General features: G+C 47.9%; 1 protein-coding gene across 1 annotated transcript; it reads left to right on the forward strand.

The window, feature by feature from the left end:
* The first annotated feature begins 679 nt into the window (after nucleotides 1-679).
* On the forward strand, nucleotides 680-20,981 carry ESCO2 (establishment of sister chromatid cohesion N-acetyltransferase 2). The gene is made up of 10 exons (XM_054383372.1): nucleotides 680-693; nucleotides 3,226-4,201; nucleotides 7,381-7,471; nucleotides 8,435-8,486; nucleotides 13,872-14,001; nucleotides 16,749-16,880; nucleotides 17,191-17,280; nucleotides 17,843-17,986; nucleotides 19,438-19,628; nucleotides 20,843-20,981. The coding sequence occupies exons 1-10, from the start codon at nucleotides 680-682 to the stop codon at nucleotides 20,979-20,981; spliced, it is 1,959 nt and encodes a 652-aa protein (XP_054239347.1).
* Nucleotides 20,982-22,135: the final 1,154 nt, after the last annotated feature.

Raw genomic sequence — 22,135 nt, forward strand, 5'->3', positions numbered from 1 at the left:
GGCTCCGGGGAGTGAAGCCGAAACGAGCACTGCGCATGAGCAAGACTAACTGGAAAGATACACGCATGAAGCCTTGCGCATGCGCCCAGCGCCCTAACAGTGCTGGCAATGAGATCCGCGCATGCGCAGTGCTGTAGTGTAGCCCGCCCGGCCTGTGCGCATCGACAGAGCTCCTCCGCTCAGTGTGCGTGAGGATGTTGAGGGGGTGTGAGTGCTGTACCTGAGGGCTACGGGGCAATTTTAGCGGTGTCCACGAGGCTGCTGCGGCACTGACTCCTCATAGGCCACCTCAGACCTCAGCAACCTTCTCAAGGGGTAGCGCTCCGGTATTTCTCGAAGCGGAGGGTCAAAGCCAGCCGTTAACTTTTGAGGTTATTTCTCAGTTCTCTCTTGTCTTTGCTGTACAAAATCCCTCCCTGCTTAAGCCTCTCGCTGTCCCGCGCACGGACTCCAACTCCCATCAGCACCCGCGCATTCCCGCTCGGCAGCGCGGAGCCAGAGTCTCTCGGGGGGGAGGTGTTGTGGCGAGCTCTGGCATCCGATTGTGGGATAACGAGGAGGGCGGGAGCAAAGCCGCCAATGCTGACGAAATACAAGTGAGTGACGCAGCGCCGGGCCAATGGAAAAAAGATGGCTAGTCGGGCAGGAGAAAGCGCGCGGGTTAGAACGCGCGGGAGCGATGGCGGCGCTGAGGTGAGGGGTCGTGGCTCGGCCTAGGGGACTGGGACCGTACCAGGCCGGGGAGAACGGTGTCGAGGGTGGCTAGCAGTGGCCGTGTCGAGGCTCAGGACACGCGGGATGGAGTCTTGGGTGGTTTTGAACCGCCAGTGTGGGGTCTGGCGTAGAGCTTAGGGACTGTGACCTGAGGGATTGGTGAGGTGCCGAGGGACATTAGGCCTCACGTTCAAATGAGGTGGGGACAGCGGGGAGCCATGCCCTGGTGCAAAGTCAGATGTGGGGAGTGTGTTTACGGGGATGTGGCATGCTTAGGTTAACTCCTATGGTGTAGGAGGGGGACGCTGGGGTAAGGGGCTGATGCCCCAGTAGGGTGCTTGTGGGGTGCTCTGAAGGTCTTATGCAATACAGAGTGGTGGGGTTTCTAAGCTGGGGCTAGGCTTTGCCTGCCCTCTCTCAAAGTTCCACTTTGCACTGAGGCTCTGCAGCTACTTCTACAGCCCACAGCTCCTGGCTGAATCATTTGCTTCTGTCCTTGGTATTCCTGGTCTTTAGAACAGCTTGTTGGGTCTGGGCTGTCACTAGTCACTGATTCCTCAAGTCAACATCATGTAAATGCAGGGAAATTAGGAGAAACTTCCCTCTGCTGGCAGTTTCTGGAATAAATCTTTATTTCTAGTGTTGGATGAATATTTATTGTTAGTCTTCTTGGGTAGAGGGTATTTGCTTATTCTTGGCTTCCAGTTGTGAGTTGGAAAGACCAGAACTGAGTGAAAGAAATGCTTTTAACCAAGAAGATTAAAAGCTGGACATGAAGTGTCTCCTGGGCTTCATCCAAAGCAGTGTGGACAGCAGGTTGAGGGAGGGGATTCTGCCCCTTTGCTCCCCTCTGGTTAGACCCCCACCTGCAGTGAGAGGTCCAGTTCTGAGGTCTTCAGCACCGGAGAGACATGGACCTCTTGGAGCAGCTCCAGAGGAGGCCACAGAGATGGTGTCAGGTCTGGAGATCCTCTGCTGTGAGGACAGGCTAAGAGAGTTGGGGTTGTTCAGCCTGGAGAAGAGAAGGCTGTGGGGAAACCTTATTGTGACCTTTCAGTACTTGCAGAGGCCTATCAGAAAGCTGTGGACAGACTTTTTAGCACAGCCTGTTGTGACAGGAGAAGGGGTGATGGTTTTAACCTAAAAGAGGAGAGGTTCAGATTAGATAGAAGGGAGAAACTTCACTGTGAAGGTGGTAAGACCTTGCCCCATCCCTGGAACCATTCCAGGGTGGTTTGGATGGGGCTCTGAGCAACCTGCTCTAGTTGATGTCCCTGGTTACTGCAAGGGTTTTGGACTAGATGACCCTTAGAGGTTCTTCCCCACTTAATCCATGATTTGGTTCTATTCTATGACTTTTTTTTTGTGTGCTCTTGTCTCTATCATGCCTAAAACTGCTGTCATTCAATATTTTCTTCTCAGTCTCACACTTCCTCTTCCTTTTTTACTAAGGTTTTTTTGTGTTTTTTTTACTGAAAAGTCTGTTTCTAGTCATTAAAGATGTGGTGTTTTAGGCGCTGTGGCGAAGAAATGGCAGCTGTAACTCCACAGAAGAGGAGCCACAGCTCTGCTGATAGCGATGGGTATGCTCACATCTCAGAGAGATGTTTATTCCCTTATAAAATAGAATCAAATGAGTGTTTAAAATCTTTGAGATCTTTTAGTGGGGGGGAAAAAAAAAAATCAAGATGGTTCTGAGACACAGTTAGCATCAGACCACGCTTATTGTTCGTGCAGTGATTTATTTTTCATTGTACTGAGCATGTTGAGAGGTTTCATCTAACACAGAGGGAAGCTGATGCTAAAAAATGAACTTCAGTCTCTGGCACAGAACAGAGTTAGAAATGAGAAAAGCTGTTATAGTGCTGGAGCCCTGGACTAGGCTGCTCAGAGGTTGTAGAGTCTCTTCCTCTGGAGAAATTCTGAACCTACCTGGACACCATTCTGGTCAACCTGCTGTGGGTGACCCTGCTTTATCAGAGGGGTTGGACTAGATGATCTCTAGAGATCCCTTCCCACTTTCATCATGTTGGGATTTTTGAATTTCAGCATGTGCCCTCCAGAAACTGCTGTAAAACGGTATGAGATTACCCTCAGCTCTCTGAACCTTGGATGTGAGGATGAGGAATGCACAAGCTTCTTTAGAGGCACAGGTTAGAATTGGCGTGAAACAAAGCAAATATTGTTTTCTCTTCAATCATGAATCAGGCTGATCTTGATCTTGCCAGAAGTGAGGATTCAGGAAATAGAGTGACTTTGGTTTTAACAAGTTGAGGCAAGAAAATAGATTTGCTCTCCAGAAACATTAATATGTGGAGAATGGTGAGACAGTCTTTGGCCTTTTGATATTTTTCTGATGTATTTTGATATCTGTATTTGTTTCAGGGTATATACAAATGCAGGGAACTAAGCTGAGTGAAGATTAAGTGATATGACTTACTACTTCAGTAAAATAATGAGTGAAAAGTTTTCAGCAGTGTGTGATGTTTTCCTCCCTAATTGTTTTTACAGCTCACCCTTAGCTTTTGAGACCCCTGTGAAGAAAAGGGCAACAGGCTCTGCAGAAGGTCTATCTCCACTCAAGATGTTGAGAAATAACAGGTCTGCTTCTCAAATAAAATGGTCATCAAGCTCCAGCGATGAGATGAAAGAAAATGAGGATGTTGTGGTGAAGCCACCACTGTCAAGGAGGTTGGATATTTCACCCCCTCAGGCAATTGGAGCTCACACAGACTCACAAAGGGAATCCTTGACAAAATCATCCCCAAAGGCTGCTTCCTCCTACAAGCACTTTGTGCCCACAGGGACTTTTTATAGCAAGGAGAAGCGCTATCTCACTCCTCTGGAGAGGAAAGAACTGAATGAGAACTGCATTTTAGGTAAGAGGGTTGAAAATCTCCCAGCTGGCAGCAAGATGAACATGAACAGGAACAGAAATGTGAGCTCAAAACCAACCAAACACTTGTCCAGCTCCAGCCATGGCAAAACTGCCCCCAAAACTCTTAAGGCAAAAGGAGAGACCACAGTGGGAAAACCCAGCATGGGGAAAGAGAATGTGAGCTGCCTGATTAAAAAGAAGATGGATTCACCCTTCAGAGTCTTGAGCATGACAGTGAAACCAGCCCTAAAACTCCAGTTGGGAGCAGCTTTTTTTACTGCCAGGAAGAAATCTCACAGTAAAAAACCAGCTGTAGACACAAAGTCTCTCCAAGGTCTCCCCAAACCTCTGCAAGAAAAAGATCAGCCTGGATCACCACCACCACCTGCAAAGCCTAATTCAGCTGATAGAAACAACATTCCTGAAGGGGGTGATGTACTGAGGAATGTATCTGCACCTCAGAAACTGGAAAATGAGAGCAGGGAGAGCTTGACAAGGTGCACAAACCAAGATGAAGACTTGGAAAGTGAAGGGAAAAACTTTCCCCAGGAAAATGGGAGCACTTCTGATCCCTTCTGTCCTTCCCATCCTGCAGCTACAGGGAATGCGGTGAGTAGAGGGGCTATGGGGACCTGGGTCACGCCCACACAGTGTGCTGAGCTGCTGGAATTAACACATGCTCCAGTTACTCAGACACAGGGTGTTTGTTGGGGTGTGTTAGTGGATTTTGGCTAGGAAACTGTCATAGCTTTATGCCTGCTTTGTGAAGGTATAAACCTTGAAGGTTCAGAAAGTTCTTGTCACGTCCTGCCTGTCACAAGCTCTGAGATGTGGTGAGGGTGCTCAGAAAGGCCAAGAGCATCCTGGCTTTGATCAACAATAGTGTGGCCAGCAGGTTGAGGGCAGAGATTGTTCCTCTGTAGTGGGCCCTGCTTGAGGCTGCACCTTGGAGCCTGGGTTCAGTTTGGGCCCTTCACTCTGGTGCTGGAGTGGGTCCAGAGAAGGGCAATGAATCTGCTGAAGGTTTTGGAGCACAAGTCTTGTGAAAAGCAGCTGAGGGACCTGGGGTTGTTTAGTCTGGAGAAAAAGAGGCTCAGGGGAGACTTTATTAGTCTTTACAACTCCCTGAAAGTGTGAGGATTAAAAGGTCTAAAAGGCTTTGTTTTGATGAACATCGGTCGGAGCCACATCCTGTTATTGCAAGATACACCTGGCAAGAACAACTTTAGGTGAGCTTCTTAGAAAAACTGTGAAAAGGTGGAACAAAATATTCCATGGCAACAAAGAGCAACCCCTCCAATCAGGAGGAGATGAGCAGTCGCTAGGCGAACCAAGTGAAAGAATACCGTATTAAGAAACTGTTAAAAGAGTATAAAAACCTGACTTACCCTGTTATTGGGGTCCTGGTCCAAGATCCCCTGTTTGGGGTGAGTCTAGGACCCCAGCTAGCTGGTGTTAAACTCTTGCTGCTAACTTGTGTTTGGGTCTCTCTCTCTCTACTCTGCCCCGAGTACGGGATAACGGACCTAACAAGAGGAAGCTGGAACGAGTTGGGTTTTAGTCTCTTCTCTCATGGAACAAGCGACAGGACAAGAGGGAACAGCTTTAAGTTGCACCAGGGAGAGTTTAGGTTTGGCATGAGGAAGAATTTCTTCATGGAAAGGGTTATAGAGGCCTGTAAAAGGCTGCCCAGGAAAGTGGTGGAGTCTCCATCCCTGGAAAGATGTGGATGTGGTGTTGCTGGACTCAATGATTTCAAAGACCTCTTCCAACCAAAGCAATTGTGTGATTCTATGAAATGCTCCATCTCTGATGGTGGAAATCATTTTATTTCCTTACTAAAGGGCCAAGCTGAAACCGAAACTTTGAAATGTCCTTTTATTTTCCCTCCTGTTTTAATCAACATTCCAAATGACCTTGCTGAGTTTTGTGGAGGTCATGACCACATCCTACATTCTGTGGGAGGTCCTGAGCTGCCTTGTTAGATAACTGTCTAAAAATATGACATACTCCAAGCTGGAAGATGGTGCTGCCTTTCCATAACTGCTGCTGTGCTCCTTAAAGCTTTCTTTGTTGCATCAGTCATTTGCTTGTCAGCCAGTGAAGTAAAATTGTTTCTAGAATGTCTTTGTTTAGCCATTTGTCCTGGGTCACAAAATGTCTCTTTCTGGTGCAGCCTCTGCTATGATTTGAACAGATTTAAGCTGCTCTGGGGTTATCTTTTAATGATTATTTTCTATCTCTGCTCATTTGGCAGCTCCTTTCTCCCAGGCAGCAAGGATCATAGAATCACAGAATGTTAGGGGTTGGAAGGGATCTCTAGAGATTAACTAGTCCAACCCTCCAACCAAAGCACCTAGGTCAGGCCACACAAGAACACATTCAGGTGGGTTTTGAAAGTCTCCAGGGAAGACCTGGGACTCTCCCACATTCTCTGACTACCACTGAGCATCTTCACTGCTTTTGGAAGCCTGTCCCAAACGTCCTGTAGAAAGGAATGTATCCCAAACCATTTTTCCCCCCCTTGAACTCAGCTCTTTTTGTACCCGACAGTGTTGTTATTTCCCTTCCCACCAGCACAGTCACCAGGCAAAACCACCAGCTGCAGCAGAACCCAAACATCTATCAAGGCCAAGCTTAGTCTGTATCCACTTCACAGCAATGAAGTCACCAAATTCCCTTTTTCAGCACTCCCTGGGAAATATTTTGCCAACACAAAAACCTCACCATCACAGCAGAATCAAATGCTTTTGAGTTGGCTTTGTTGTTTTTTTGGATTTTTTTTTTCACTGTGGGTGCAAGATTAGACTGCCCAGGGTGACTTTTGTGGTTTATTAATGCTACACTGTAAAAACATACTGACAACCAAGTCAGGAATGTGAGTTTCTCCTCATGTTCAGTGGGAACCTCCCTGGTTCCAGTTTGTGCCCCACTGCCCCTTCTCCTGTTGCTGGGCACCTCTGAAAAGAGTCTGGGCAAATCCTCTTGACCTCTCCCTTTCGATACTGATGAGCACTGAGAACCCTCTCAGCCTGCTCTTATCTAGACTAAATATCCCTAGGTCTCTCAGCCTTTCATTCTCAGAGAGGTGCCCCAGACCCCTCAGCATACTGATAGCCTCTGCTTGACTCTCTCTAGTAGTTCCCTGTCCCTCTTGAACTGGGGAGCCTGGATCTGGACACAGCGCTCCAGATGTGGCCTCCCCAGGACAGAGCAGAGGGGGAGGAGAACCTCCCTTGACCTGCTGGCCACATGCTTCTTAATGCACCCTAGGAGATTGTTTGCCTTCTTGGCCATGAGGGCATGTTGCTGGTTTGCTCATAAGGAACTTGCCCACCCAGCTTTCCCAGGTTCTTCACAGAGCTGCTTTCCAGCAGGTCAACCCCTAACCTGTGCTGGTGCAGGGGGTTATTCCTCCCCAGGTTCAGGATTCTAAACTTGTTGAACTTCCTGAGATTCCCCTCTGCCCAAATCTCCAGCCTGTCCAGGTATTGATGAACATTCTGATGGTGTTTCAGTCACTTCTTCCAGTTTGGTACCATCAGCAAAACGGCTGAGGGTCTACTCTGTCCTTTCACCCAGGTCATTGATAAAGTTGTTGAACAATACTTGACCCAGTTTTGACCCATGTTTTGTCACTGACAGTACAACTGTGTGTAACACCTGACCCTGTCACTTAATGCTTATTGTGCTGATCACTCGAACTGTGATTCTGTAGCTGCTGTCTGATAACTTTCTGGAATAGAAACTGTTGTATTTGCCCTAAAAAAAACTGTCTTAATTTGCAGGATGCAGATGACATCAACTCTTCTACAACCTGTGAGTCAGATGATTGCATCATCCTTTCAAGCCAGTCTCCATGTGACATGGACAAGCAAGGTAAAATGGATTACACCACTCCTGGACAATGACTTTTGGTGCTGTAGGAAAATGAGGTGGAAATTGCTTTGGAAAATCTCTTGGGTTACCTGTTTTTCCCCAGCAGGATCAACTGATGAATTCCCACCTCATTCTGTTTTTCAGTGTTTTAATAAGTTGGACACATGTGATGGAAATGCTGAGGAATCTGGTTTAGTTTTTCAGCAGTGTGCACTTTGTTTTGATCCTGGTGTCTGACTTCTCTCACAGAATCCCAGGAGTTTCCATCTGAACTTGGAGGGCAACCTGCTCTGGGTCACCATGCTTTAGCACAGAGGTTGGACTAGATTTTCTTCAGAGGTTCTTTCCAATCCCCTCTATGCATCAAGTCCAACATTTAACCCAGGTCACCACTAAACCATGTCCCTCAGCATCCCATTTACGAGGCTTTTAAATCCCTCCAGACATGGGGACTCCACCACTGCCATGGGCAGGCTGCTCAAGAGCTTGATAAACCCTTCTGGGGAAGAAATTGTTCCTCGTGTCCAACCTAAACTTCCCCTGGCACAACTTGAGGCTGTTTCCTCTTGTCCTGTCACTTGCTACTTTGGTGAAGAGACCAACCCCCACTTTGCTACTACCTCCTTCCCTCCACTAGCCAAGGAAACATTACACCACTGCAGCAGAAATTTTGGCTTCATAATTCCAGTGTGAGAGAGGAAGGGACCAGATAACCTGATCAATAACACTTCAATATCAGTAATCAACTTCAGTCAAAGCTAATGATGGCTGGATGAGACTCATGGACATAACTTTTATATCTTTTAGCATCAACAGCTTCCCAGCACTGTTAAAGCTCTTCTCCAAGTTCCATGTGGATCTTTTTGAGGCCTCGTTTGTGTTTGAATTTTTGCTTCTCTGTATCAACGTGTTCTGCAGTTAAAAAGTATCTCAAACCACAATAACTTCTCTCCTCTTTTCCAGCACCTCCTCCAAATGCTGTTACCTACCCGATATTCAGTGCCAGCAAGAAAAGGTAGGTTGATCTTTGCTCTCCAAGAAGGATCAGAGCTCCAGAATTGTTAGTTCCCAATCTAACAGCTTGGCTTTCTCATCTTTGTATGGTTGGGGAGCAGGAGGTTGGTTTGGATGTGTTTATAGATTCTTTTTCATTTAAAGAGAAGAAGAAGAGTTAGATTTATGTTGGTCCAGGACATTTCCAGCATGTGAAGGAGGCAACAATTATTTCCTTACTGTAAAATCATAGAATGATAGAATGGTTTTGGTGGGAAGAGACCTTTAAGATCATGAACTCCAACTGTTAACCCAGCACTGCCAGATCATGTCCTGCAGCATCACATCTATGAGGCTTTTAAATCCCTCCAGGCATGAGGACTCCACCACTGCCATGGGCAGCCTGCTCAAGAACTTGATAACTCTTCTGGGGAAGAAATTGTTCTTCATGTCCAACCAAACCCACCTCTGGCACAACTTGAGGCCATTTTCCTTTGTCCTATTGCTTGGTCATTGGGAGAAAAGACCAATCCCCCACATTGCTCCCTTTAGAGAGTTGGAGAGAGTGAGGAGATTTTCCCCAAGCCTCCTTTACTCCAGGCTAAACAAGCCCGGTTCCTTCAGCCTCTCCTCACAAGGTTTGTGCTCTAGACCCTGCACCAGCTTTGTTGCCCTACTCTGGACACATTTCAACACCTCAATGTCGTTGGAGAGAGGGAGCTGAAACCGAACCCAGGATTCAAGGTGCAGCCTCAGCAGTGCCCAGTAGAGGGGGACAATCCCTGTCCTAGTTCTGCTGGCCACGTTATTGCTGGTCCAAGAAAACACAAGAGTGATGCTAAGAACCCTTAACTGAATAGAAATCTGGTAGCAGCTTCTGTTAGAAAAACTGGAGGTGTCTACACCTGTCAGGTCACCACTAAACCATGTCCTTCACCACTGTACCTACATGGTAAGAAGGTCTGCCCTTAGCCTCTTATTGGTGATTTTTTTTTTTACCTGTCCTTGAGCTGATGGGCTTTCCTTTTTCAATTAAAAAGGAGCTAATGGTTTTAGAATCATAGAATTGTCAGGGCTGGAAGGGACCTCAAGGATCATCTATTTCCAACCCCCTGCCATGGGCAGGGACACCTCATGCTAGATCAGGTTGCTTAGAGCCCCACCGAGCCTGGCCTTAAAAACTTCCATGGATGGGGCTTAACTCTTGCTGATGATCAAATCATTAGAGCAAGGGGGACTGTTGAAGGATAGATTCTTCACTAAGAATGGCTCAGACTTGTTTAGGCCCTCTGCAGAGGTTTTTATGTATTTATATTACTTCTGTGCATTCTCTACCTCTGTGCCTGGAGTGTCCACAACAAGCACTAACTTTCAGTCTTTGTGCTGGGTGTTCATCAGGGACCTGCAGCCCTCATCAGCCAGAGACCCTTGACAGCATGCTCAAGTGGCCAGGAAGGCCAACAGCATCCTGGCTGGGATTAGTGATTGGGTGGCCAACAGGACTAGGGCAGAGATCATCCCTCTGCTCTTTGCACTGGTGAGGCTGCACCTTGACTCCTGGGTTCAGTTTTGAGCCCCTAACTCCAAGAAGGACATTGAAGTGCTGGAGTATGTCCAAAGAAGGGCAACAAATCTGGTGAAGGGTCTAGAGCATAAGTCTTGTGAGGAGCAGCTGAGGGAGCTGTGGTTGTTTAGCCTGGAAGAAAGGAAGCTGAAGGGAGACCTTCTCACTCCAAATGTCCCTGAGAGGAGGTTGGAGTGGGGTAGGGATTGGTCTCTTCTTCCAAGGAACAAGCAATGGCATGAGAGGAAATGGCCTCAAGTTGCACCAGAGGAGGTTTAGGTTGGACTTGAGGAACAATTTTTTTCCACAAAAGGGTTGTTAAGGCCTAGAGCAGGCTGCTCAGGGCAGTGGTGGAGTCCTCATCCCTGGAAGGACTGAAAAACTGTGCAGCTGTGGTGCTGAGAGACATGGTTTAGTGGTGACCTGCCATTGCTGGGTAAACATCTGGACTCAATTAGCTTAAAGGTCTCTTCTACCCAAAATGATTCCACAAGTCTATGAATTTTTGAGCAAAGAGGCTCTACTGTCTCTCAGCAGGGTCTAATCAGTGGTGTGCATACCCAATGCATGTTTATATCTGCACTGGAGACCTCCAGGCACTGAGACTCTACTAATAAGCTGTAGTTCTACTCCCTGGTGCCTCTGCTTCTTGGTTAGCTTCAAGTAGTATTCTGCAGTGCTTGTAGGCCTAATGGAGAAAGACTTCATGTTCTGTGCAAGAACCCGAATTACAAATTCATCTCCCATCTTGAATCAACGTTTTGTTAAACTGGGCTCAGAATGGCTTTATTGTTATTGTGGACATTGAAAAGAAAAGAAAATGCTGAAATTTGCTCCTCGAAGAGCCAAAATAAACCTTCCAGGCCTTGTTGTGCTACTGTAGGCCTCAGCCACAGAAGTGTTGAAAGGCAGCTGATTGTGATATTTGCTTTCCATCCCCATGTGGCTTTTCAAATATCTTCCGTGGTGCAAGTGGAGCTCTGGAATATGTGGAAATCCTGGTGTTTGTGATTAGCTGAGCATCAGTCTTGGATTTGTAGTGGTCCCTTGGGAAGCTGATGAGCACAAGCTTTTCCTACAAGAAGTCTCTGCTTTGGAAATTCTCTTTGGTATCCAAAGCTATAAAACTCTTTGGTGTATCTCTAAATTAGTTCCATGTTAAGGTTCACTGCACAGTTGTTGCAAATTTCCACTTTTAAGATGGTTTAAGAAGTGCCACCACACACACAGAGCTCTAAAGGTGGGAGAGGAAAAAATGCAGTTGTTAATGCCCCTCACAATGTGTTCCTCTGTGCCTGAAACCCACCCTGTAAACTGAGACATTCATATAGAACCATGGAATGGTTCTGGATAGAAGAGGCCTTTAAGATCATCCAGTGCAACCATTAACCCAGCACTGCTAGGTCATCACTAAGCCATGTCCCTCAGCAGCACATCTATATGGCATTTAAATCCCTTCAGGGATGGTGACCCACCACATGCCTGGGCAGCCTGTTCCAGGGCTTGACAACCCTTTTGGGGAAGAAATTGTTCCTCATGTCCAACCTAAATCTTCCCTGGCACAACTTAAGGGCATTTCTTCTTGCCCTATCATTTGTTCTTAGTGAGAAGAGACCAACCCATATGTCATTCCATCATCCTTTCAGGGAGTTGGAGACAGTGAGAAGGTCTTGCCTGAGCCTTCTTTTCTCCAGTCTAAACAACCCCAGTTCCCTCAGCCACTTCTCACAAGGCTTGGGCTCTAGAGCCTTCACTAGTTTACAGTATATCAGAGGTTGGAAGGGACCTCAAGAGATCATCAGGTCCAACCCCCCTGCCAGAGCAGGATCATTCAGGGTAGTCCACACAGGAATGCATCCAGGTGGGTTTTGAAACTCTCCAGAGAAGGAGACTCCACAACCCCCCTGGGCAGCCTGTTCCAGTGCTCTGTCACCCTCACTGTAGTTTCTCCTCATGTTGAGCTGAAATCTTCTATGTTCCAGTTTGAACCCATTGTTCCTTGTCCTATCACTGTGAACCACTGAAAAGAGCCTGTCCCCCTCCTCCTGACACCCACCCCTCAGATATTTATAGACATTGATCAGATCCCCTCTCAGTCTTCTCCAGACTAAACAGCCCCAGGGCTCTCAGTCTCTCTTCATAGGGGAGATCTCAACTCCCCTAATCATCCTCGTGGCTCTCCCTTGGATTCCCTCCAGCAGTTCTCTCTCTTGAACTGGGGAGCCCCAAACTGGACACAGTATTGCAGGTGGGGTCTCAGCAGGGCAGAGTAGAGAGGTAGAAGAACTTCCCTAGCCCTGCTGGACACACCTTTCTTGATACATCCCATTGGCTCTCTTAGTTTTGTTGTCCTTTTACTGACCTGCTACAGCAATTTAATGTCCTTCTTGGAGTGACTGGCCCAAAACTGATCCTGGGGTGCAGCATCAGTAGTGCCGAGTACCGGGGGATGATCTGCAAAGAACCACCGAGGAGTGCTCATGGATCACAAGTGCTCCATGAGCCAACAATGTGCCCTCATAGCCAAGAATGCCAATGGTCTCCTGGGGTGTCTTTAAAAGAGTGTGGACAGCAGGTTAAGTGAGGTTCTCCCCTTGTACTCTGCCTTTGGGGGGCCACATCCAGAATACTGTGTGCCAGTTTTGGGTTTCCCAGTTCAAGGCAGACGAGGAACTATTGGGGAGAGTTCAATGGAGGCTACAAAGATGGTGAGGGGACTGAAGTATCTCTCTGAGAAAAGGCTGAGAGGTCTGGGGCTGTTTAGCCTGAAGAAGAGCAAACTGAGGCAGGGATTCTTCTCAGTTCTGATCAATATCTAAAGGGCAGCTGTGAAGAGGATGGGGCCAGACTCTGTTCAGTGATGCTCAGTGACAGGACAAGGAGAAATGGGCACAAACTGGAACCCAGGAGGTTGCATCTGAATATGAGGGGAAAACTTCTTTCCTGTGAGGGTGCTGGTGCCATGAATGAGGCTGCCCAGAGCTTTTGTGGAGTCTCCTTCTCTGGAGAGATTCCAAACCCAAATGGGCAACCTGCTCAGGGGGACAGACTAGATGATCTCCAGAGGTGGCTTCCAGCTCCACCATGCTAGGATTCTGTAACCCTTATCCTCATGTCACACCACTTACTACACTGTCTTGGAGCCTAACATGGATCCATGAGCAGGTCACACCAAGCTGTGGTATTGTGGGCCACAGCCTGGTCACACAACCAGCCATGCTCCCCTTCTCAGATGTTCACAGCCACATCTCCCCGAGTTCATCTCTGAATCCTTTGACCCACTTGGGAATTCGCAAACCCACCGTTCTTCTCAGCCCATTGAAGGGTAGACATGTTTTTGGGGAGTGGTCATAGCTGTGTTTTCACACGCCATTGAAGTTCAGAGTGTGTCTGTGGGACCTGTTTAGGTCAGACTTGGGGTCTGTTTGGATCCCAGTTAGACTCAAGTGCAGGATTGCTGGAGCTGAGCAGCTTGAATCTGCGCAGGAGTGTTTTGGATGTCTAAATCCATTTCAGCAGCAGGTTGAGGAGGAAGTGCTGATCTAGGGCACCTCTTTCTTTACCTATAGTTTCCATAGTTCATGGTCTTGGCCTTCTGCTTCTCAGCTGCTGAATTTCCAGATTCTTGGAAATGAGATGACTTGGGAAGGGGTGTTTAATCAAGAGTTGTTTTACTTCTGATGCAATTGTGGCTTTCCTTCTCTCCCTCCCTCAGGGAAGCTGCCACCACAGCAGACATGGCTTAGTTTGGGGTATTCTGTCCTCAGAGTCACTAGTACTTAACATGTTAACTTTTGTCTGCAGCCACTCACTTTCATCTCTCTGATTTCTTTTGTTTTTCAGGCCACAGGCTACCCTGGATGAACCAACTTGTCCCTTTGGGTCCAGCCCTCCTGCAAAAGCACCTCAGACCTCACAGAAGAGCAAGAAGACCAAAGCGCTCTGCAAGCGCTCCCGAGATCAGATGATCATTGTAAGGTTTCCCCTGGGGCATGCTGGGTGGCTTGCAGCTGGGGAAACAAGAAACATGGCTTGAGGTTAACCAAGAAGTGGACTTCCTTAGGTGGAAACCTCAAACCAACCACACTGTGATGACCAGAACAGGGCAGTCATGAATCTGTTCAGCACTAGATGAGGACAGGATAGTAGCTGTGAAATTCATTGAGATGGTCTCCTTGAGACTAACACTTTATTAGGTTTTAATATTCAAAAGAGATTTATGGAACATGATATTAAAAAAACCAACTCAGAGGAAGCTCAGCCAAGCCTGCATAGATGCTATAGGAGTGGGTTTGGCTGGATCATGTTCCTTTCCCATGGCTTCCTGGCCTGCACAGCACTGCGACCACAACGGCAGATGTCAGCCAGGGCAGCTTGGGAGCAGGAACGTGCACCCAAGAGCTGAGCCTCAGTGGAGCTCCCTCTGCTAATGAGTTGGTCCCTCTCCAGTGACTCCACATCTGCCTTCCTGCTGTTGTCCTTCAGTGTGGAGTGCTGGTTTTATAGAATCATAGAATGGTTTAGATGCAGAAAGACCTTTAAGGTCATCAAGTCCAACCATGAATCCAGCACTGACAGGTCACCACTAAATCATGCTCCTCAGCAGCACATCTACACAGCTTTTAAAACCCTTAGGGGATGGTGCCTCCACCACTTCCCTGGGCAGCCTGCTCTAGGGCTTGATCAACCCTTTTGGGGGAGAAACTGTTCCTCATGTCCAACCTAAACTTCCCCTGGCACAACTTGGGGCTGTTTACTCTCGTCCTGTTGCTTGTTCCTTGGGAGAAGAAGCCAACAACTACCTCACTACAGCTTCCTTTCAGGGACTTGTAGGCAGCAAGGTCTCCCCTCAGCCTCCTTTTCTCCAGGCTAAACAACTGGAAGTCCCTCGCCCACTCCTCACAAGACTTGTGCTCTTGACCCTTCACCAATTTCATAGCCCTTCTCTTGATCTGCTCCAGCCCCTCAATGTCCTTCTTGGAGTGAGGAGCCCAAAACTTAACACAGGATTCGTGATGCAGCCTAACAAGTACTGAGCACAGAGGGACAAGTTCTGGTCTAGCCCTGCTGGCCACACTATTGCTGATAGAAGCCAGGATGCTTTTGGCTTCTTTGGCGACCTGGGCACACTGCTGGTTCATCTTCAGACAGCTTTGACTCCCAGGTCCTTTTATGCCAAGCAGTTTCTGGCCACTTCCCGAAGCCTGAAGCATTGCAGGGCATTGTTGTGACCCAAGCGCAGGACGTGGCACTTGGCCTTGTTGAACCTCATCCCATTGGCCTCAGCCTGGCCACATCCCTCTGTAGATCACTCCCTACCCTCCAGCAGATCAACACTGCCACCCGACTTGGTGTCATCTGCAAACATACCGAGGTTGCGCATGTCCAGATCATCGATAAAGACATTAAAGGGGACAGGCCCAAACACTGAGCCCTGGGGAACTTTGCTTGGAGCGTTTTGGAGCAGGAGGTGGCCAGATGGTGTCAGTGAGGCTGGTGTGTCACGTAGCCATCACATGAGTGGATTTCCAGCAAACACACCCTCAGCGATGAGTAAGGTTTCAGTAACCCATTTGTTCTCACTTAGTGACACGCAGACGTTTTCCAGCCTCTTTCCCGAGGGAACAGGCCTGGTGTGATCATTCTGTTTTCCTGCTTTGCCCTTTCAAGCACCTTTGGAATCGTTTGGATGATTTCTGTCAAATTTGAGACCTCACAGATACACATTTTTGAATGTTTTGAAAGCTGGTCCCCGTGGATGGGAGAAACCTGGCTGAGAAGAAAGCAGCAGCGTGTCCTTGGCTGTCATTGCTGCCATAAACACTCTGGCAGGGCAGCCGCAAGCACTGATGTGCCTGGCATGGCACAGCCAGAACCCTATCCCCTAAGAGGGACAAACTGTAGGTGATGTGATGTGATGTGAGTGGGGGGAGCTCAAACTGGGAGTTGGGAAAAGGCAACCAGCCAGCACAAGGAGATAAGAGTCCTCCTGAACAAACCAGTCTCTGCTTCACCTCACTGCTTAAAGAACAATCTGCTGTTTGCCTGCACAGCTGGCATTTGGTTCATACTCTTCCCCTTCCCTATGTACTGTCAGAGCTAAAAATAAGCTTATTTTTAGATAACTGATGAAGGCTGTGCAGAATTTACCTTTTTTTGGTGTCTTTTTCTTATGTGGTGGTCTTTTACATTGTTTCCTCCATGAGAGTGTTGCTGATCCATTTCAAGCCTTGTTCCAAATAATGTGTTGATTTCTCAGCACAGGAGAGATGTGGACCTTTTGAAGCAGGTCTTTAAACTGAAAATAAAAGGTAGATTAAGACTAGGTGTAAGGAAGAAATTGTTTTCACTGAGGATGGTGAGGCACTGGCCCAGACTGCCCAGAGAGGAAACATTCCAGGTCAGTTTGGATGGGGCTCTGAGCAATCTGATCCAGTTGAACATGTCCCTGCTGACTGCAAGGGTATTGGACTAGGTGACCTTTAAAGGTCCCTTCCCACCCGAAGCATTCCATAGTTCTGTGATTGTATTCCACAGAGAATTTGATCCTCTTATAATTCAGAATATTCTGCAAATAAATAAAAGCTCAACCCCCTCTTCACAAATCCAAATGAAAGCAAATGCTCAAATCTTTGATTATTGTTACTAGACCCAGTTCTCAACTTTGTCCTTTAAACAGAAGATGGCTTTGGACAGCCTCAGAGCTCTGTTTCTCCCTAGGATGCCGGGCAGAAGCATTTTGGTGCTGTGATTTGCAAGTCATGTGGCATGATCTACACAGCTGCCAGCCCTGAAGATGAGGCCCAACACATCCAGTACCACGAGAGGTTCCTCGAGGCACTCAGATACGTGGTGAGGAGGTGGCTGCACTCGCAGCTCAGCTCAAGAACATGAGGGGAGGAGATGTGTGATACTCAGGGATGGTTGAGATGACTTCAGGCCAGGCTTTGTCATCCAGAGGGGAGGTTAAAGGGTCAGTTGGGCAGTTCCAGCAACTGTCCAGCTTCATCAATGTGATGAATGTGACTTAATTCCTGAAAGATGGACCGGTTCAGATTACAGCTCCATCTGCCAGGGTCTGTGCTGTATTGCTTTCACTCTCTTGCTAAGCCACTAACTCCTTGCTTGTTTGGGTTTTTTTTTTTTCCCCCTTTCGTGGCAGGGTTGGAAGAAAGAACGTGTTGTGGCTGAGTTCTGGGATGGGAAAATTGTGTTGATTCTTCCAAGTGACCCAAAATACGCCATCAAGAAGGTTTGTGTTTGTTTATTTTGGAGGTGAGGTTGTAGATCAGCTTTCTGCTGGCACAGCTCCCAGAACTACCTCAGTGTGTGGTCATGCACCATTCACCAGTGTGTGGGGTGGACGGGAGAGTTGAGTGGGCTTGTGGCATAATCTGGGTTGCTGCAGACAGCCACCTGACACATCCTAACCCTGCTCCTTGTGCTGAAGCTCTTGTTTTAACATGACCATCATAACCTACTCCTTTCTGCCCCAAGGACTGGGGTGAGGCAGGAGGAGAAGGTGTTAGGGGGGTGAAGACAGGACTACAGAATATATCTGCTTGGAAGAGACCTCAAAGATCATCCAGTCCAACTTTTGACCCAGTCCTGAAGGGTCAACACTAAACCATGTCCCTAAGCACCATGGGTGAAGACCTGGTTTTGAATGTTCTCTGCACAGCTAGAGCCTGATCTAGTGAAAATAGAGGATTATGTGGGGAGAAAAGTCACTTTTCTGGATGAGTTTCACAACAGAGTTGAAGAACTTTGGGTCATGGTTCCTCACACAACACTCTCTGATCTTGTATCCTTAGGCAGAAGATGTGCGAGAAATTGTGGATAACGAACTGGGATTCAAGCAAGTTCCTCTGAGCTGCCCAGCCAGGGCAAAAATATACCTGTTTGTGTCCAATGAGAAGATGATTGTTGGGTGCTTAGTGGCTGAACAGATCAAGCAGGTGTGTTACAGACTGTGTGGGAGGGGTTGAAATCAGAGGTAAAAAATGGAGGCTGTTGGACAGAACTCCTGGCTCAGCACAGAAGGATCAAAGTGAAGCTAAGGAAATACAACCAGAAAAGGACAGGCTGGAGATCTGAGCAAAGGGGAACCTCATGAGGTTCAGCAAGTGCAATTGTAGGGTCCTGCATCTGGGGAGAAATTGATCTGCTGGAAAGCAGCTCTGCAGAGAAAGATCTGCAGGTGCTGGTGGACAACAAGTTGGCCATGAGCCCACGAATGTAGCCAAGGCGGCCAATGGTGTCACTGGGTTTGTTAAGAAGAGTGTGGCCAGCAGGTTGAGGGAAGTTCTCCTTCCCCTCTACTCTGCCAAAAGGAAGCCACTTCTGGGATTCTGGGTCCAATTCTGGGCTCCCCAGTTCAAGACAGACAAGGAACTAGTGGATAAAGTCCAGAGGAGGCTACAAAGATGCTTAGGAGACTGGAGCACCTCTGTGACAAGAAGGGAAGGCTGAAGGACCTGGAGCTGTTTAGTCTGGAGAAGAGAAGACTGAGAGGGGATCTCATTAATGTTGATCAATAGCTAAAGGGTGGATGTCAGGAGGATGGGGCCAAACACTTTTCAGTGGTGCCAGTTACAGGACAAGAGCCAAAGAGCTAAAACTGGAGCCCAGGAGGTTCTACCTGAAGATAAGTCAAAATTTGTTTCTTGTGAGGGTTCTGGAGCCCTGGACCAGGCTGCCCAGACAGCTTGTGGAGCCTCCTCTTGAGAGGTTCCAAAACTGCTTCAGCACAATCTGGGGCAGCCTGCTCTGGGTGGCCCTGCATTAGCAGGGGGTTTGAAATAGATGATCCCCAGAGAATACTTTTAACCCTGACCGTGCACCACGCTGGGATTCTGTAAGGAAAAAAAAAACAACACACTCAAAAAAAAAAAAAAAAAGGCAAAACAAAAAAGAAATTAAAGGAAAGCTTCTGGTTTTGTCATAGAACGAGTCATTGAATCACAGCGTGGTTTTGGTAGGAAGACATCATAAAGGTCTTTTAGCCCAACCCCTCTGCAGTGAGCAGGGACATCTTCAATTAGATCAGGTTGCTCAAAGCCCAGTCCCACCTGGACTGGGATGGAGCATTGACCACCTCTCTGGGTAGCTTAGGCCAGTGTTCATTGCCCTCAGTGTGAACAATTTCTTCCTTCTCTCTAGTCTGAATCTCTCCTCTTTTAGTTTAAAACCATCAGCCCTTGTCCCGTCACAACAGGCCCTGCTAAGAGGGCTGTCAAGGTGAGATGTTGCTGGCAAGAGTCAGCTGACTTGCATAGTTGCTTTGGGTGGTGTTTGGGTGCTGCTGTGTTCTGGTAAGGGAGCCAAGGACAAGGCTGGGAGCAGGTGGAGGTCCCATGGTTCTGTGTCCCATTTGGAAGAATCACTTTGATGCCTCTCATCTCCACAGGCTTTCCGGGTGCTGTCGGAGTCAGGAGCAGTACCGTTGTCCCCTCAGCTGGAGGACCTGCAGCAGCAGCAGCAGCGGGCTTGGCGCTGCTCCACGGAGCCAGAACCAGCTGTCTGTGGCATCAGCAGGATCTGGGTCTTGGGCCCACGGCGGGGGAAGGGCATCGCCCGGCGCATGGTGGACATCGTCAGGTAGGGAGCGGTCTGAGAAAGCCAAGATCCCAGCTGAGCTTCATCCTTGGGAGCGAAAAACGAGGGAAGTGTTTCGTCTCTTCTCCCAGGCAACCAGCCACAGAACAAGAGGACACAGTCTCAAGCTCTGCAGTTTAGGCTTGAGCTTAGAAAGAAGTTCTTCCCAGAAAGAGAGATTGCTCATTGGAATGGGCTGCCCAGGGAGGTGGTGGGGTCAATGTCCCTGGAGGTGTTTAAGAAGAGGCTGGATGAGGCACTTAGTGCCATGGTCTAGTTGGGTGATCAGTTGGACTCGATGAGCTTGGAGGTCTCTTCCAACCTGGTTAATTCTGTGTGAAAGGGATACACTTGTGTCATCAAGCAAGTCTGGAATCCCCACTTCATAGCAGAGGGTCCCTCTATATTCTTTGGGTCTTGATGGCCTTAAAGGTCAGCAAATTTGTATTTAGAATGTGACACCAGCATGGACCAAGCTGTGTCTAACAGGAACACAGAGCTCTGAGGTCTGCATTTTCCAAGCAGACTTTGCTTGTAGGGAGAAAAAAAAAATCTATTTCTATTTATTTCTTCTTTTTACTGGACAGATTGTTGGGCCCAAACAGTTAAGTCTTTCCAGGCAGGAAATTCCAAACTTTTCAAGCTTGTAGGAATACTTAGAAACTTCCCCTCATCTTGTAATATGGAGTTGCCTTGAGGGGGAGTTTGGTGGACCAAGAGACTGTAATAGCACATGACTTGGAGAGCAGACTGAGAGGGGATTTTCTCAATGCTGGTTAATAGCTACAGGGCACGGGGCAAGAGGATGGGGCCAAGGCTCTTTTCAGTGGTAGCAGTGACAGGACAGGGGACAGCAGGCACAAACTGGAACCCAGGAGGTTCCATCTGAACATGAGAAAAAACTTCTTTCCTTTGAGGGTGCCAGAGCCCTGGAGCAGGCTGCCCAGTGAGGTTGTGGATACTCCTTCACTGGAGAGGTTCCAAACCCACCTGGACACGATCCTGGGCAAACCTGCCATGGGTGACCCTGCTTTATCAGGGCACTTGGACTAGGTCATCTCCAGAGGTCTCTTCTAACCCCCACCATGCTGAAATTCTGGGATTCTAGAGGGTGTTTTAGGACACCTACTTCATCTCTGGACAAAGCAGGGGCTGGTTGAGGTGTGCTGATGGCTCCTCTCCCTCTCTCTCTCTCTCTCTCTCTCTCTCTCTTCCAGGAGCACCTTCATGTATGGCTGCTACCTGAGCACCCAAGAAATTGCCTTCTCTGATCCAACGCCGGATGGCAAATCATTTGCCACCAAGTACTGCCAAACCCCCAACTTCCTGGTTTATAATTTTGTCTCTAACAATTGATTTGGTTTGGTTCTACTCCAAGCTGAGGTTAGTTTGAAAGCCTCAGAGCTAATTGTGTGTTTAAAATTAACCTGTAAGCATTGGTTAGGTGGCTCAATGATGTTTTCCTGCTGCATGCTTGTTGCTCTTCCCCTTGTTTGTGTGAGCTAGGGGGAAGGTGTCACTTTGTGTACAGTTGTGGTGTAGTGGAACCTCGTTGGGATCTCAGGTAGGTTTGTGGTGCCTGAAGCTAAATTTTTATTGTGAGTAACTTAATTTCTTTGAAGAGTTTTAATTAATATATGTTTTTCTCTTTGAAGTGTGGGTACTTAAGGCCGAGCTCTGCAGTAAAAGAACTTGTCTGGGGTAGAAGCTTTAGCTCAAGCAGTTGCTACATTTATACACAGATAGTAGGAAATGTCTTAAAATCGACTGGTTTTGTGGCAGGATGTCCCTAACACTCAAGACCTGGACCCCATGGAAGTGTTGTTGTGCTGCAGGGGAAGGTGTCCCTGGGCTTTTGTCAGCAATAAAAGTTGTGAAATGCTGCTGCTGGGGATTGTTTCCTCCTAATTTGAGGAGTTCAGAGAAGGCAGCCAATAGAAGCTGGGGTGCAGGGCAAGGTTGTCCTTCAACCTTCTTCATCTCCAGCCAGCTATGGGCAAGAATTACGTATCTCTATTATCCTGACACAAACCTCCTGTTAGTTTCATACAAAAACATGACAAATAGAAACAAAACTTGCACAGAGCACGTAGCTTACAGAGAGATTTAATAGAGTAAGAAGGTGTAGTGGAGTAAATGTAGAGGCAGTTCAGCTGGGCTGTGTCCCCTTTTGAGAGAAACATTCCTTAATTTCCTGCAGGTCTTTCCCTGATGTTTCCCTGTTGGCTGCTACTACCTCAGGAGCCCTTGCCTCAGCTCTGTGAGACTTTGGGTGTGCTGCTGTGTGCCCATCATGCTTCAGGGCCACAGGCTGAAGGCCTGTACTAGCCCCCTCCCTCACACCAACTCTGCTGTGTCACCCCACACGTTGTCACATAGAAGTCTGATGCTATTATCCCTCTTCACACCTAGTTTAAAGTCCTGTCAGGCAGCCCCTGAGTGAGTAAAGACCCTCTTCCCACTTCGAGCAAGATGTCTCCTGGTTGATCTCAACAGCCCTGGTGCTGTGT

This window comes from Indicator indicator, chromosome 9, assembly GCF_027791375.1.
Source record: "Indicator indicator isolate 239-I01 chromosome 9, UM_Iind_1.1, whole genome shotgun sequence".
NCBI classification, from domain to species: Eukaryota; Metazoa; Chordata; class Aves; order Piciformes; family Indicatoridae; genus Indicator; species Indicator indicator.